The sequence below is a fragment of the Pipistrellus hanaki genome (assembly GCF_964339955.1).
Source record: "Pipistrellus hanaki genome assembly, chromosome: 2".
In the NCBI taxonomy this organism is placed as follows: domain Eukaryota; kingdom Metazoa; phylum Chordata; class Mammalia; order Chiroptera; family Vespertilionidae; genus Pipistrellus; species Pipistrellus hanaki.
In genome coordinates, this window is record NC_140504.1 from 149,132,028 (window position 1) to 149,149,190 (window position 17,163).

A 17,163-nucleotide genomic window follows, 5' to 3' on the forward strand; every position below is an offset into this window, starting at 1 on the left:
GCACAGGGCTATTTGCCTGTGGTTGACAATTAAAGCACTTGAGAGCTACAAAAAAAATACATGTGCTAATTGTCCCTGTAGATTCTCAGGTCCTTTCTGTATATTTTCATAACCTACAGATGATTCTGAGGTGCAATAAATGTTAAAAATAAGTTAAATTATAACTTTATTCAAATATTCCTGAAGTTCAGGTTCTCTTGAAAGGATATGATAGTTGTTTTGCAGTAGAAATAAAAACTTAAAAGAGATGTATAGACAATAATTTTATTTTTGTAATGAATTTCTGTAATTTAAAAGATAGTACTTAATGAACAAATATTATATTGTACACAGCTATTTTTAAAAGGTATCTATGTTTATAAGTTGGGTATCTCTAAAATATAGAGAAAAATTAAATCTTGCTTTTCTGAATGTCTGATACACTCAATAAACTAAAATACTCTTATAAAGAGCAGCTTTGTAATAATTATTAGAAAACATTGTTCTACCAAAGACACTGTAGAACCAAATCTCAGTAATCTTCAGGGAAGATAGTAACACTGACTCCAGGATCATCATCATTTTCAAGTTCTTTATCATTGTCTTCAGTAACACATTTGCCACATGCTTTTTCTCGGTTTCTTTTTTTCTTATGAGAATATGAAGTATTTTTCTTGATGATTTTCTTTTTGGGATGTAAGTCAGTAATTCTTTTTCTTTCCAAAGCATGTTGTAGGCAGCTGTAAAACCTATAAAGACATAAGCACTACTGTTACATCAGTGTGTTTTAAAACTGGACAACTGAAATTAATCTAGAACTTAAATTATACAAATTTGATCTCATATTAACCTTAATATAAAACAAATTAAAAAAAAAACATGATTTTTGCTTTTATTATTGTTTAATTAGGGGACAAAATGTGTTTTCTACTAAGAACAGTCTTGAAAATTGAGTTGGAATCACATCTTTTTATTTTTATTTATTTATTTATTTAAAAAATATATTTTATTGATTTTTTTACAGAGAGGAAGGGAGAGAGATAGAGAGCCAGAAACATCGATGAGAGAGAAACACTGACCAGCTGCCTCATGCACCCCCCCCCACCGGGGATGTGTCCGCAACCAATGTACATGCCCTTGACCAGAATCGAACCCGGGACCTTTCAGTCCACAAACCGACGCTCTACCACTGAGCCAAACCGGTTTCGGCGGAATCACATCTTTTTAAAAAAATATATATTTTTATTGATTTCAGAGAAGAAGGGAGAAAGGCATGAAACATCAATGATGAGAGAGAAACACTCTTGGGTTACCTCCTGCATGCCCCCTACTGGGGATTGATCCGGCAACCTGGGCATGTGCCCTTGACAGGAATTGAACTTGAGACCCTTAAGTCCACAGGCCAATGCTCTATCCAATGAGCTAAATGAGGTAGGGCTAAAATCACTTTTTGACAATTTCTATTCTACCTCAAGTTCTATTCCACACATACATATCAAACAAAGAAGGTAAAAAAAAAAAATTTTCTTTATAAAAAAATCATACATGTAATAGAAGCTCATTTTAGAGAATTTGGAAATAATGTGCAATTACAAATACAGATAGCCACTCTTAATATTTTTATTCCTTCTAGTTTATTAATGTATTCTGAATTAATATATTTATACATGTACACATATACCTACCGTCACTTACACAATTGTGGTATTGCATATACTTTGACACTGTTTTTTTAAAAAATTTAATGTTTCTTGAAAACATTTTCTATATCAATCAAATGAGCTACAAAATAATGCTTTTTAATGATAGTACAACATTATGTCAACAACATTGGTTGTATAATTTATTTTAAAATTTTACCTATTTCAAACAACAATGTGAAAAACATGTTTGAAAATAATGTGCTCTGAATTTCTAGCTCTTTCTTGAGGACAGACACCTAGAATTGTAACTACATAGTTAAAGGTATAAACATTTTAAGATTCTTGAAAAATACTGTTTTTTTAGAATGGATATTTAGTATGCTTCTAATCTCAATACCTGAGAGACCATGTCACTCGTATACAGAATATTACCATGAAAATACATGCTTTACTTGAATAGGTGATAACAGTATCTCATTATTTATTTTTTTAATTCATTTTTATTTATTTCAGAGAGGAAGAGAGGGAGAAAGATAGAAACATCAATGATGAGAGAATCATTGATTAGCTGCCTCCTGTACACTCCACTTTGGGGATCAAGCTCACAATCAGGGCATATATCTTTGACTGGAATAGAACCCAGGACCCTTCAGTCTGCAGGGTGACACTATCCATTGAGCCAAACCACTGCAATTCTCATTTTTTTGTTGGCAACTGAAATGGAATGTTTTGCATTAGCTATTTAAATTTTTTTTTTTTTTTATGTGAATAGTTCTTGTCCTCATTTTTCTACTGGAGTTTGTGTTAATTTTGTGATCCGATGTACTGTTTTCTCCCTGAAAATTGGGCTTTGTTTTTTTTCTGCTCCCACATCAATACCTGACAAGACACAGGCAGTGGCCTTCAGCATATGTGGGAGGCATTGAGGTGGCAGGTGTGCTGCATGTGCTTCACACCAGCTTGTCCTGGGAATGCTGAGTTTGGCTAATTCCAACCTCTCTGGTCCCGATTTCTTCATTTATAAAATTGGACAATATCCTGTATCTAGAAGGATTGTCAGAGGTTATAGAGGATACATGTAAGTGCCTGGCATAGAATAAGTTCTCTATAATGACTATAAACTACATGAGACCAAGACACCGCCCCCCCCCCCCCCCCCCCATCTATCTTGTTTCCTGTTATATTCTTAGCATACAGTACAATGCCGACACACTCGGCAAAAATATGCCAAATAAGTGAATAACTAACTACTGAGCAAAAAAGGTCACTATTAAAAAATTATTAGTCTAGGTCCCAAATTAGAATGCCTGGGAGGTTGAGAACTCCCTTGTTCTCTCATCACAAACAAGAAACCTATTGTAGGGATCTTGTCATGCTTATGTGTCATATTATAATGGGAGAGTACGACAGGAAGTTTTAATATCTATAGAATAGATTGCTATTTGGACCAATTTTCTTCTTTCTTTAATTCAAAGAACAGTCTGAGTTCTACTTGCAAAGGCTCTAAAGCTTCCCTAAAAAAACTAAGATATTCATCTATTCCCAAATACGCCACACAATTCTAATTCATACCTAACATGATTGCTACACATCCTGTCCATATTTCAAGAACTTAACATACGCACCATTCTACACTTTGATATCTAGCACTAAGCCTGGCATAATAGGTGTTCATAGATATTACTTAAATGAGTAAATCAATCTCAGTGGTGATGGTATAATAAAAGGATAAACTGTACAGTAAGAGGTACAAGCAAAAGGCTTTGAAAAATATTAACTGACGTACAATCCTGTAGACTGTTCCATGGTAACCTCTTCATTAAATGCATCCTGTTCATCCTCACTAAACTGAAATTTGGCTCTCCCACAAAGTCACCACATTCCTGCATTCCTCTCAAGTGGAGACTGCTGATTCTTTCATATCCCACCTACCACAGAGTTGTCAGAATTCATATGGCTCACCAAAACTTTGCCAGATTAAACTCCTGCATCTGTCCCTTATGTCATCTACCAAAGTTCTGTCTAGTCCCTTATGTTTATGAAAATTTCTACACTTGTTTTGATCTCTCTCTAGGTGTGACCATCATCCTGGGTGACTTCAATGACTGGTTTTTGTCTCATCTTCCAAACTGCCTATTTAGAATGGCTTAATAAAATGACCCAACAAAATGACTCATTTAATCTAAAACATCAATCCAAGCCTGCCACAAAGTAGTGAGAACTGTCCTTGCTGATCGTAAGAGGCTATCTATGATATGCAACTTCATCTTCTATCATTCTCCACCCAACCCTGTACCTGTTAGACTCAGGTAACCACATTTATGTTGTTGTTGTTTTTTATTGATTATATTCTATTCCTAGAAAAGTACAGATAAGATTAAATTGCTTTTTTTAAAAAAAATATATATTTTATTGATTTTTTTTTTTTTTTTTTTACAGAGGAAGAGAGAGAGATAGAGAGTTAGAAACATCAATGAGAGAGAGACATCGATCAGCTGCCTCTTGCACACCCCCTACCGGGGATGTGCCCGCAACCAAGGTACATGCCCTTGACCGGAATCGAACCCAGGACCCTACAGTCCGCAGGCCAACGCTCTATCCACTGAGTCAAACCGGTTTCGGCTAAATTGCTCTTTTATGAGCACAGAGAATTAACGGCTTGTGTAAAATATCTCGTCTATCACACATAAAAAAAAAAAAAAAAAAGGAGCCGAAACCGGTTTGGCTCAGTGGATAGAGCACATGTGTCAAACACAAGGCCCGCGGGCCAAATCCAGCCCGCCAGGCCTTGCAATGTGGCCCGCACCGCACTGTCATCACTGCACTCCGCTGTCAGTTTATGACATTGTCAGTTTATGACTGTTCAGTAAACCATTCGGCCCGCGATTTAGGCTGGATTTTAGATTTTGGCCCCTTCTCTGATTGAGTTCGACACCCCTAGAATAGAGCATCGGTCTGTGGACTAAAGGGTCCCAGGTTCGATTCCGGTCAAGGGCATGTACATTGGTTGCGGGCACATCCCCAGTAGGGGGTGTGCAGGAGGCAGCTGGTCGATGTTTCTCTCTCATTGATGTTTCTAGCTCTCTATCCCTTTCCCTTCCTCTCTGTGGAAAATCAATAAAATATATTAAAAACAAACAAACAAACAAACATAAAAAAAAGGAATTAAAGAGGAACAAGTACCTTACTTTAATCTTCCACTAAAGAACCTAAGAACTCAAAGCTACATCCTTGAGGTACCACAATACAACTGGTAAATGGAACAAATACACTTTTATGCAAAAAGCCAAGAATAAAAACTTCAATACTTTCTCCTTTTCTTTTTTTAAGGGAACTTTCAAAAAGTCTTTTGGGAAGCTATTTTACACATTAAGTCAAAAATTTGTTTTTCAATTGCATGTTCTCCAAAGTATTCTAAAGTTCAATTCTCAAAGTGTAATTTCCTCAGCACTCACAGGCAACCAAAAGAGCCTGGAGTGTAAAAAGAAATGTATACTCAGACAACTGTTTCTTTTCTCCCCTCAAAAGAAAGTCAAATTGTCCTGTTTTTCTACCTCTGCAGTCAAGATGATCATGCTGTAGGGCAGCTTGTACTCAGTTCTCTTCATTAGAGAACTTTTCAGGCCAATGCTGTGAAAATGAATTCTTGTCTTCCAGATCAATTACAGGACTACTTGCAATAAAAAGCTGATATTTCTTTGATTTATGAAATAGGAATGAAAAATTGATAAAATCTAGGCACAATTTCATACCCTTCTAGGCTTCCATTATTCATAAGTAACAAAGAAGGCTATTTTCCTATAGTATGCATTTAGATTTTAACTAAGCTCTAGCATTTTTACTTAAAAACATGTGTGCAAAGGCCTGTCTCGGGTGCTGGAAACAGAGGTAAGGAGCTCAGGGTCTAACGGGAGCTGCAGAGCTGTTAGGACACATTCAACACCCCATGAGAAAGATAAATTAAAGTGGGGGCACACTGGGGGCACTTTGCTCCAAGTGAGATCATGAAAAGCTCTTTGGGAAAAACCCAATGCCTGGTCAGAATTGCAAGGGCGAATGCAAACCTGGCTAGGTGATGGGAGTAGAATTATGGGAGGAATACAGGAAGGGAGGGGATATTGAGGGAAAAATTATCAGAATAGAAAATATAAATTTTTTCACTTTACATTATTTACCTTTTTGATCTTAAGTATACAGGGAAATTACACGTTGTTTATTTATCTGCTTTAGTTCCACTTTTAAAAATAAGTCCAGTGCCCTAGCCGGTTTGGCTCAGTGGACTGAAGGGTACCAGGTTTGATTCTGGTCAAGAGCAGATGCCTGGGTTGCGGGCTCGAACCCCGGGGGGGGGGGGGGGGGGGGGGGGGGGACACGGGTGCAGGAGGCAGTCAATCAATAATTCTCTCTCATCATCGACATTTCTCTCTCTCTCCCTTTCCCTTCCTCTCTGAAATAAACTTTTTTTAAAAAAAAATTAAAAAAGACTAGCAACTTTGAGGAGTCTGAGACATCTGCTATCCTGACTCCTCCTCTTCTGCCATTTCTAATCTTTTTTTTATTTTTTTATTTTATATTCTGCAGTATCATGCCCATTCAACTTGTCACTCAGGGTCCTGTTCATTTACCTGAACCATGTAGCCAGAGCCTGCTCACCCCATGTCCCAGCCATCTTTCATGTGTTCCAGAATGGTCATTCTAAGGTTTTGAAGCCTTAAAAGTATTATAGCACATGGATAGAAAAAGTCACTTAACTAAATTGAGAAACATTTATTAACCATTATTCTTATGAATCTGTCCTTGCTTTTGGGGAACACTATATGTATTAACATTTAAATTCCTTTATTGCTTATAATGCATTTTATAAAAATGCTTATTGAGTTTCAAAAATAAGCCAGGCACTATGTAAGGTTTTAGGATAAGATATAGAGAGAGATTTTGTGCATGTGCATGTGTGTGCATGCGCGTGCAGTTGGTTGTAGGGGAGAAGTCAGTCCTATCTTAATATAGTGGGAAAAGAAGATACACATGTAATTAAATAATTGCAAGTCAATATGATTCATATTTCTGTTTTCCACTGAGGCATGAGCTATAATGATGCTGGTGAATGATAATATGAATCTGAACCAAAGAAATCGCTTTGGGGTTGAGACTAGGCTAAGAAAGGTATTAAGGAAAGACTGATAGGATATTTTAGTTACATATCTTCAAACCATTATTGGGTATATGGGCCTATGACTTGGGGAAGACTTGGAAGACCCATTAGTATACGGGGAAGCAGCTGAGGCCATGGGCCAAGGGAGAGAATCCTACAACAATATTTTACCAATAGGTAGAATAGTAAGAAAAATCCAGAAGGAAGAAAAGAAGGAAGAGATGCAGAAAAGAAAGGATATAACAGAAATTCTTATCAACTGGTATATGAAAAAAAGCTCAATATCACTAGTCACCAGAAAAATACAAATCAAAACCAAAGTGAGATATCAACTCACCTGTCAGAATGGTCATTATTAAACAGACACACACAACAACAACAACAACAACAGCAACAACAACACACACATACAAAAAGACAACATTGTTGGTAAGGATGTTGAGAAAAAGGAACCCTTGCTCATTGCTGGTGGGAATGTAAAATGGTACAGTTCCTGTGGGAAACAGTATGGTGGTTCTTAAAAAAAATTTTAGTGTAAAATTACCATTTGATCCAGCAGTTCCACTTCTGGGTATATACCAAAAGATTCAAGAAGAGGGACTCAAACAGATATTTATACACCCATATTCATAGCAGTATTATTCACAATAGCGAATAGGAAAAAGAAAAATCTACATGTCCATAGACAGATGAATCAATAAACAAAATATGGTATATAAATACAATGGAGTATTATTCAGCCTTAAAAAGAAATACAATTCTGACATATGCTACAACATGGATGAACCTTGAAGACATTTTGCAAAGTGAAATAAGTCAGACACAAAAGGAAAAAATGTTTAATTCCACCTTTATGAAGTATTTAAAAATCAGAGAGTAAAACTAGAATAGTGATTAATAGGGGCTGGGAGCTTGGAGAATAGGGAATTATTGTTTAACTAGAGGCCTGCTGCATGGATTGGTGCACTGGTGGGGTCCCTAGGCCTGGCCTATGTGGATTGGGTTGGCCAACATTGGCTGTATGACATCCTCTGAGGGTCCCGGATTGTGAGAGGGTGCAGGCCAGGCCGAGGGATCCCAGTGGTGTACAATCAGAGCCGGGAAGGGCCTGCTGGAGGGCTCCAGGGTGTGTCTGGCCCATCTCGCCCAGTCCCTATCATCCGGACCCTAGCAGCAAGATACCTTACTGGTTGGAGCATCTTACCCCTGCAGGTCAGTGTGCATCATAGCGACTGGTCGAACAAACGGTTGGACACTTAACATATTAGGCTTTTATTATAATAGGATGGGTACAGAGTTTCAATTTGGGATGATGTAAAAGTTTTGGAGATGGATAGTGGTGATAGGTGGTTACATAACAATGGCACTGAACTATACACTTAAAATGGTTAATATGATAAATTTTGTTATGTATATTTAACCATAATAAACAACACCCAGCCACTGAAATAGACTCATTTACTTTTCTCTCCAATTTACTTCATTTTTATCAATTATATGCTAATATATTCAGCCCTTTTATTCTATACTTTATTTAACATTTATTTTTCTTATTACATAGCTGGTAAAAAGAACATGGCTATTTTCACTGTACTTATAGCCAAATGGTAGTTTCATCTGACTCACATCAGTCCAATCTCTTATAAACTGAATCAAAGACAGTCTTCCTCTAGTAATTGGTAAGTAGATCTCCAAACTTTACATTTTTCACTTAGAAATCATTATGTACAAAATTATCTTACTTTTCCCAATAAAAGGGGCTTGTAAATTAGTTTTCACAAACAAGACCTTTCATCTATTAAAAGTATTTTTAAGCCTCAGGCATTGATTTTTTCACACTGGCAGAAAATTCCTTATTGATGAAATATTACTTATTTGGATCTTGACTTTTAAAAGTTCTCTTATTATAGCTATTTTAATTGTGAAACTTTGGTCCTATGACAAACCAATTTTAGTACTCAGGGTCTGATTGCAGAACTCATCACATCCAGTATTTATTATTTTTTTCTCTTTCCAACATCAGAAGAGTAACTTTTTCTCTGCATCTAGTTGAAAGTACAGCTGCTCCCAAAGGAGCTTCCTAATTTGTACAGCCTTTCTGAATTCACATGTAATCTTCTAATCAGTGTCTTAAGACACTTTTTACCCTTCTCTAATTTTTCACTGATTTTACGTGATGAGCATGGCTCTCTTGATAGCAGCATGCACACTATAATCTCAAAACATATCTTTCAGTCAATGGATTTAAAGCATAATTTGATTTTATAGCTCGTGAACAGGGCTCAATTAACTTCACCAGGTGTATAGTTACTTGATCTTGGGTTATATTTATAATCTTGTTGAAATTCAAGTAAGGAAACAGAAAAACTGATTTTCTACCTCCTATGCTTTAGCAACAACTTCACCGGAATGGACAGAATGGATGTGGTAAGTTTTTGAAATGGTGCCAATAAGTACCTACGTAGAGTTCAAACACTACAGTGTGGTGGGATGACCGGGTGCTCTTCAGTTGCTTACTTGAAATTATTACTTTATTTAGAATGTTTGTTCAAAGTGTTTTATGGCCAGCTAACCTCTAGTCTTTTTTCAACCACAGTTATTCTAGAAAATTAAGCTTTATGCCTTAGACATCCACTGTTTAGGATAGGCCAACACTAGCTGTATGACATCCCCCGAGGGTCCCGGATTGTGAGAGGGTGCAGGCCAGGCCGAGGGATTCCAGTGGTGCACAATAATTAATCTATCTCCAATGTATCACTAATGGGACAAGTACCGTTGTTGGGAGAACTGAGAAATAGTCACCTGAATAATTTTGTGAATCCTGTTGTTCAAATAGGAGCCCTGGTTGAGAAAGCCTGGAGGGTGATACTGATGTGATTATTGGTTTACTCTCTGTATCACTGAATAAGAAGGGCTATTGGATCCTGAGAATCCATGACACAACAGAGCCAGGACTAATCATTACTATATATGAATTCAACAGTATATTGAATATATACTAAAATTGTTCTTTAAGGTAAATATTTCCCCTTAGTTAGATATAAGAAAAACAAAGTGATCGGGGCCGGCATTGGGCGCTGGTAGTGGGTACGAGTAGTGGCTCTGGTGCTGGCAGTGGGTATAAGTGGGGCCAGTGCAGGCAGCAGGTGCAAGTGCCAGATGGGACTGTGGTGTGCGGGAACAAAAACTTTTCAGTAACCACCAAAGGCTTGCCCCGATGACAGCCACCGACACCCTGCCTTGGTCTGGCGCCCCTACTCACCTGCTCTACCATCCCACCATGGCTGACGTCCGCCATGTTCCACATGTGCTCCCTGGTGATCAGCATGTCATAGCGACTAGTTGTTCCGTTGTTATGCTGTTTAGTCTATTTGCATAGTAGAGTTTTGTATATATAGATAATAAAAGGCTAATATGTATGTAAATCAGCTGACCTATGGAATGACTGGTGCTATGACGCCCACTGACCACCAGGGGGCAGACACTCAATGCCAGAGCTGTCTCCTGGTGATCAGTGTGCTCCCACAGCGGGAGAGCTGCCCAGCCAGAAGTGGGACTAAGCCATCAGTCAGACATTCCCTGAGGTCTCTGGGACTGTGCGAGGGCGGAGGCCAGGCTGAGGGAAACCCCTCCTTCCCCCAGTACACGAATTCCATACACCGGGCCTCTAGTCCTTATATAAGAAAGGCAACCTAATAGTCACTTCTGTATATAAAAAACTATTCTTAGAAAAAAGTTGAAAAAAGAAAGCACTGTAAAAATTTTATTTATCCTGAGTGAAATTTAAGAACAGGGGAAATATAAAGATGTGAAATAATAGCTATATAGCCATAATCCTTACTACTAGAACAATTCTGGCAATGCTAGATCTAACCCATGATAAGAGGTGGGTAGTAAACTCACCAGAGGTGTAAAATATTTATCAGGCTAAAAATTAACCAGTCTACTGTCTCCTAAAAAGGAGATTCTGGGTTAGGTCATCTCCAGGGGACCACACCAAGGGGCAGTGTGCACCTCTTCCGTGGATGCCTTTAACTTGATCAGTTATGGTCCTCATGGCTACTGGGCTTTCCTACCTGAGTGATTACATTTTGCTCATTTATGTCCATTGTTGGCAGTCAGTCCTCCCATTCTCCTCCACGTAGCTTATTCCATTTAGTACTCATAACAGTCTGGCCTACTTTCATCTATTACTTTAATAATCTTTTTATTATTCATGATAAGGCTATAAATAGAAAAGCAGTTGGGAGTCTAAACTGAAGACAGTGTATATTAATATTTTCGAAGATGATCTAGGCATAGAAAAATAACATGAATATATCTAATTAATGTACCTTTCAATTCTCTTCTTGTTTTCCTCCATTTTTTGATTTGCTGTCTCTAATAGGAAGTCGATATATTCCTCTGTCACCATCAGTTTTCCCTTATGGCTTAATGGGACTTCTAAGCCATGTGTGCTCCGGACAGCCTACATGGAACAAGCAAGTCAGACATGATGACTCATGCGCTAGAGATACTGAAGATAGCTAAAGAAAATTCCAAGTTAGGGTTGTATTTAAACATAGTTTAGCTCCATTACAGCATTTAGGCTTGTGCTTTGATATAAGTGAGCTAATCACAGTTGGATCACAGGAGATTAAATAGATTTTCCCTTCATGTAAAGTCATTTCTAAAGAAATTCATTCTATACGTTGTTTTTCAGAGAAGCAGATACTATCAAAGAATCCAATAACTTTAACAGTTTCAATTTCACTATAGCTTAGAAAGCTATAATAGACTATTTAAAGAAAAGAAATAAATGAAATCTCAACAGAAGCTTCAAGGGAAAATCAAAATGGACTGGATTTGAAAGAGCCTCTTAGTGCTGCCTGAGCGGAGTGTGGTTATAAGAATAAGCCATGCCTGTTCTATCTCACAAAGTGGCTGCTTTCTCGATACTTTAGGGCCAACATTAGTAACCCTGTTGATGAAATAGTTAGCAGGGTACAGGCAAATCCAAACACTGGATATAGATTAAGAACTACAACCAAAACTATCATGAGGAATAAAAATTAATGAAACTTTACTGAGCATTTGCAATGTAGGTCCTATGTAAGATGTGAAGATACAGGATGAATATAACATGGTTCTTTTAAGAGCTTACACTTTAGAATAGAACATAAACCAGTGAACAAAAAATTATAACACGAAATAGGCGCTATGACAGGAGAAACAAACCTGTCCGGCCACGTGCACTTGAGCGCGCACACGAACAAACATTACAGAAATGTGGAAGAGATACAACTAAGTGAGACAGGCATCAGTTTCATGGGAAGGTGGCATGTGAGTTGGGATTTTTAAATGTAAGTTCAATTTCACCACATGTAAAATGGGGGAGGAACAACTTATCTGCAGTTATGGAGACATGACAGAGCACGATACATTTTTTTTATTTGGCTGGAATGTAAGTATGCTAGCAGAAGAGCATAAACAAGGCAGATGGAAAGTGGTTTGGGTAAGGCCTTAAAGATCAGAGAAAATATCTGGAGACCCTCCCTCATTTTTTCAAAAGGGGGGATTCTGACAGTACTGGTTGGAAAGACTGAAGAAGATGGACAGCAGGAAGATTAGTCAGGAGCCCACTGTAAAGATAGGTGAGGGGCACTGAGGACTTAAGTAGAAGCAATGACAGAGGGCTTGGAGAGGTGGACTCAGGTGTGAGAAATAAGAGGCAGATGTGACAGGACTTGTAACTAACTGAATATGAAAGACAAAGGAGAGGAAGGTAGAAGAACGGCTGTTCTTGCTAGGTCACCAGATGCAATAGGGAATGAGATGGGGACACAAACCAGTACTATGGGCTTTTCAAGTTAGTCATGCTTTAGAGGGGTTTTCTTTTTCCTCTAAATTAAATATATATATATTTAGAAAGAGAGGAATAGAAAGGGAGAAATAAATATTGATGTGAGCATGCACATGGATTGCCTGCTCCCCACTCTCCCGCCACCGGGGACCAAATTCACATGATAGAAAATAGAAAAGTCTAGGGAGCTAGAATGGAGGACAATCTGAAACCAGTTCAACAGCAAATAACACATGTCCTGCCAAACAATAAATACAATCAGTAAATATTGTAGCAGATCAGAATAAGGCAAAATCACCAGGGGCTAACTTGGCCAGGAAAAGACTAAGAGAGGATGTGGAGCTTAGAAGACACCTTAAAGATTATCCAGTCCACGGGTTAGCAAACTTTTTCTGAGAAAGGACAGATAGTAAACATTTTCAACTTTGTGGACCATATAGTACCTGGCATAACTACTCAATTTCACCACTGTAACACAAAAACAATCTTAGACAGTAATTAATCAAATTGGTGTAGTGGGATCTGACACTCCTATGGGCTGGATTTGGCCCGAAGGCAGTAGTTTTCGGGACCCCAGGTATGGCTGAGAAAATTCAAGCCCTAAGGGAGCTTACCCAAGTCCGTATAGCATAGCCCGGGGCCAGCCAGTATTAGTGCAGAAGACTTTAGATCCCCTGTCTGTGATTCTCTCCATGATATCATGGTGCTTATTGAACTGGGGCTATTTAAGACGAGGAAGGCACAGAGAATCAGGATAAAAGTAGAGGAGTATACAGTACTATGAAATAAGACCGCAAATGTACATGTAATATCGACTTTGCCCAGTAGGAATAATTAAGTCACTGAGGGTTTCTGACCAAGGGAATGGCAAGAAGATCTGAGTGAGGAGATACTAAAGGCAGGAGTCTAAGTAGAAGTCTAAGTTATTTCAATAACCTGGATCACTTCATGCTCAAAGAATTGCTTTTTGCTAAAAGGTATCTTACCAACATAGTCTTTCCTGTCTTTCCGACTGTTATGCCAGAGTTCCTGAAACCAGAATCTATCGCCACTGAATGCTGTAAGAAAAGAAATTAGTTAGATTCTGATAACCTGACTAATCAGACAAACTGTTAAGCTCTACAAACTTCAGAAACCTAACCCCAAATGTATAATTAAAAACTACTTGATTAAACTACTGCATTAAATTTTGGTAGGAGTTGCAAGGCTTAAGATTAAATCTACCCACATACCAATAAATTCAAGTATAATTACAAAGTTTTACCAGAATCTGTGCATCCTGCAACTCTCGACACTGCACATGAAGAATAAGGGGTTCAAATTTCAAAATGGCATCACCATTCGCTTTTTTCAGAGCTACAATCTAAATAAATAAATAAGAAAATAAGTAAATGTTAGTACCAGACACATATATATGATCCTCTTCTTTTGAACCCGGGGACTTTTAGATTCCTTCAGCATCCTATTCCAGAAATAACTTTTCACTCTGCTTTCTTGGTCCTTTCTCCAAAAACTTATTAATCTGCTTATTCTTTTAAAAGACTTGATTTCTAATTCTCCCATATACTTCCTGTGTTATTCTTTCCAACAATGTTTTACAAAAGTCAACTATTACTGTATTTAATTCCATAACAGACTTTTTCATTAAGGTCTGTTTAAATACTTGTTAGACAGAAGTTGGACTGTTACGTCTGAGCTACAATTTATATAAGGTGGTTACGTACTTCTGTTTGCCTAGTATTCCTGGGCAATATCCTCCCTCTTTCACACGGGACTGTTAATAATGGCCCTGTCACTCAGCACTCCCACTATCACATCAGAGATGCCAAGTGCCTAGGTCTGATCAAGGATAGCATTCCATTCTGTTGGCAAAAATAACTGATCTCGGGATGGCTCGGAGTCCTTTGGGAATGAATCTTCTTAAGTCTTTTTCTGCTGGGGTTGCTAGTAGCTAACTTTCCTGACACAAAGATAATCTGTAGCAGAAGATAATAAGGACAAATATGCACAAAGAATTAGTACCCAAGGAAGGAGATGGACGTTGAATGAGTACCCATAAGACAACATTTGAGCACCTGAACCAGTAATGTATGTGCTTAATACAAACTCATATGAACTCATCTAAACATTTCAATTTAGGCAACTAGATAATCCAGCTTGATACAAAAATTTTCAAGAAGCAATTCAGGTAATGTATAATTTATTTATATAAGAATAATGGTAATCTATATATATATACAAGCCTAAGCGACTGAATGACTGGTCGCTATGACGCGCACTGACCACCAGAGGATAGATGCTCAACGCACAGGATTGGGCTCCCTCCTGTCTGGATAGGGTCTGTAGGGATTGGGCCGAAACCGGCTCTCTGACATCCCCTGTGGGGTCCTGGATTGCAAGAGGGCACAGGCCAGGACAAGGGACCCCACTGGTGCACAAATTCATGCACCAGTGCTCTAATACATAGATAATGCTAATGACTTATTCCTGGCTCCCTTCTTCCCTTTTCCTTCCATGATTTGTACGAGTTACTGAATCATAAAATACTGAAATGAAATTTAATCTTTGGATCCAATATGTGTCCAATGTCCATGAACTCTCTGCTATGTCCCAGAGGATTTGTTGTGTTGAACGGCCATAGTAATGCTTGGACACATATTTTTACTTTTATCTCCCACAACTCAGAGAAGCCATCATAATGAATTCTCTTTAGGTTTTATGAATAATATTGTCATTATAATTATGCACAAAAATCACCTTTTTCTATTTTTATCTGTATTTAAAGTGACTGCGAATTAAAAGGTGTGATTTCTTTAAATTTCCATCTAAACACTTACCACATCATCTTTGACACAAGGCTTGTGTGTAACTAGGAGCCAGCAACAATTTTGTTTCTGAACCTCAAAGCCATTTATATTCTAAAATTAAAAATAACATAATTTAATGTAATCATACATTTATAAAAATAGTAAGTACAGTGACTACATAACATACTGTAAGCTTTCTTAAATTAATAATCCCAAGTGATGATTTTTAAATTATCTCATTGTCTCTACACCAGTGATTTTCAACCTTTTTCATCTCATGGCTCACATAAACTACTAAAATTCTGCAGCACACACACAGAAAAAATAATTGTATTTTTTGTCAATCAGAAAGAACAACAACCAGGTGTAATTTTGATTCATTCACACCGATGGCTATTGTGTTGGCTGTTGTCACTTTTGTACTTAACAACCTAAGGCCGTGGTCGGCAAACTGCAGCTCGAGAGCCACATGCGGCTCTTTGGCCCCTTGAGTGTGGCTCTTCCACAAAATACCATGGCCTGGGCGAGTCTATTTTGAAGAAGTGGCGTTAGAAGAAGTTTAAGTTTAAAAAAACTGGCTCTCAAAAGAAATTTCAATCGTTGTGCTGTTGATAGTTGGCTCTGTTGACTCATGAGTTTGCCGACCACTGACCTAAAGGAAAAGAGGTCAGTACCCCTGACTAGTCAGGGCTTGCATGTTTTAAAAATCATTGCGGTACACCAGTGTGCCTGTTGCTGAAAATCGCTGCTCTGCACAAAATCCCTGCGGAGCCCATGCTCTTTATTATCCTCACTTCATGACACAGGGAAGGGTGAGCTTAGATGACTGTCCTAAAAGTCACGCAGCCAGGAATCCCCATAACAGGGTTAGAAGCTACCCGGTACCATGCCAAGCCTGTCTGACAATTCACCACCTTCTCACTCTGGACACCCTGCTTCCTCGGGATGTGATGACGGGGCGGCCGCTAGGGGGCAGTGAACACCTGAACCCTGGCCGCTCTCCTTCCGGTCCGCAGGCCCCGGTGGAGCAGGCGCCTGGGCCGGGCGGGAGTCTTTCCGTTCCCTTAGATCTCAGGAAGTCACACTCCTCAGCCCGAGCACCTCCAGCTCACTCCCGGGCCTGCAGCTTCGGGTCATTTGGGGGCTTGTTAGAATGGCAGACTATCAGGGCCCGCGCTGCACCTGCAGAATCAGACTGTGGACTTTTAAAAGATCTCCAGGTGACTCACACACAGACACATCCGCGTCTTAGAGGCCCCGGTCTAATTCAGCCTCTAAATGTCATCGACAAAGAAACCGAGACCGCCCACTAGGACACACACACACACACACACACACACACACACACAGGCTGCCCTGGGGTGTCGCCCGGGGTGGGCACAGGGCTCCCGGCGCTCCCACCACCAGGCAGGCGCCCGGAGGGGCAGCAGGCAGGCTCACCCCATCCAGGAGGAGGATGCGCCCCGCGCAGGAGCTGGTGGTAAAGAACTGCTCCTGCCCGTTCAGGAGCTGCACGAGCTCAGCCACGTCCTCGTCCACACTGCCCTTCCGGCTGAGGTCCGCTTTGCTCAGGCACTGCGCCTTCCATCTCCGGAACTCCGCGCCGCGATCCATGCGGGGAGGGACCTGGGGTCTGCACTTCCCCGGAGGCCTCCGCGTTCCCTGGGGGCGGCCATATGGAAGGCGGGTGCCGGGAAGGGCCAAACTTCCTCGGCGCCGCGCGTTTGGGAGGCCGTCCCC

At 39.3% G+C, this 17,163-nt stretch overlaps 1 protein-coding gene across 2 annotated transcripts; it reads right to left on the bottom strand.

The window, feature by feature from the left end:
• Window positions 1–246: 246 nt before the first annotated feature.
• TYW3 (tRNA-yW synthesizing protein 3 homolog) lies at window positions 247–17,155 on the bottom strand. Of its 2 annotated transcripts, none has more exons than XM_084872808.1 (6): window positions 16,864–17,155; window positions 15,454–15,534; window positions 13,881–13,979; window positions 13,603–13,674; window positions 11,109–11,242; window positions 247–728 (listed from the first exon to the last, which is right to left on the bottom strand). In XM_084872808.1, the coding sequence occupies exons 1-6, from the start codon at window positions 17,035–17,037 to the stop codon at window positions 512–514; spliced, it is 777 nt and encodes a 258-aa protein (XP_084728934.1). In that variant the 5' UTR covers window positions 17,038–17,155; the 3' UTR covers window positions 247–511. The 2 variants fall into 2 exon arrangements, with proteins under 2 accessions (XP_084728934.1, XP_084728935.1); XM_084872809.1 differs by lacking the exon at window positions 247–728 and adding an exon at window positions 6,191–6,332.
• Window positions 17,156–17,163: the final 8 nt, after the last annotated feature.

Excerpts from the sequence above, each read along its gene's own strand:
- TYW3 (XM_084872808.1), bottom strand. The coding sequence starts at position 17,037 with ATGGATCGCGGCGCGGAGTTCCGGAGATGGAAGGCGCAGTGCCTGAGC. Across the intron at positions 15,535-16,863 it reads GCATCCTCCTCCTGGATGGG|AATATAAATGGCTTTGAGGT; the intron begins GTGAGCCTGCCT and ends TTTTAATTTTAG. Across the intron at positions 11,243-13,602 it reads AGACAGGAAAGACTATGTTG|GCTGTCCGGAGCACACATGG; the intron begins GTAAGATACCTT and ends TGTTCCATGTAG.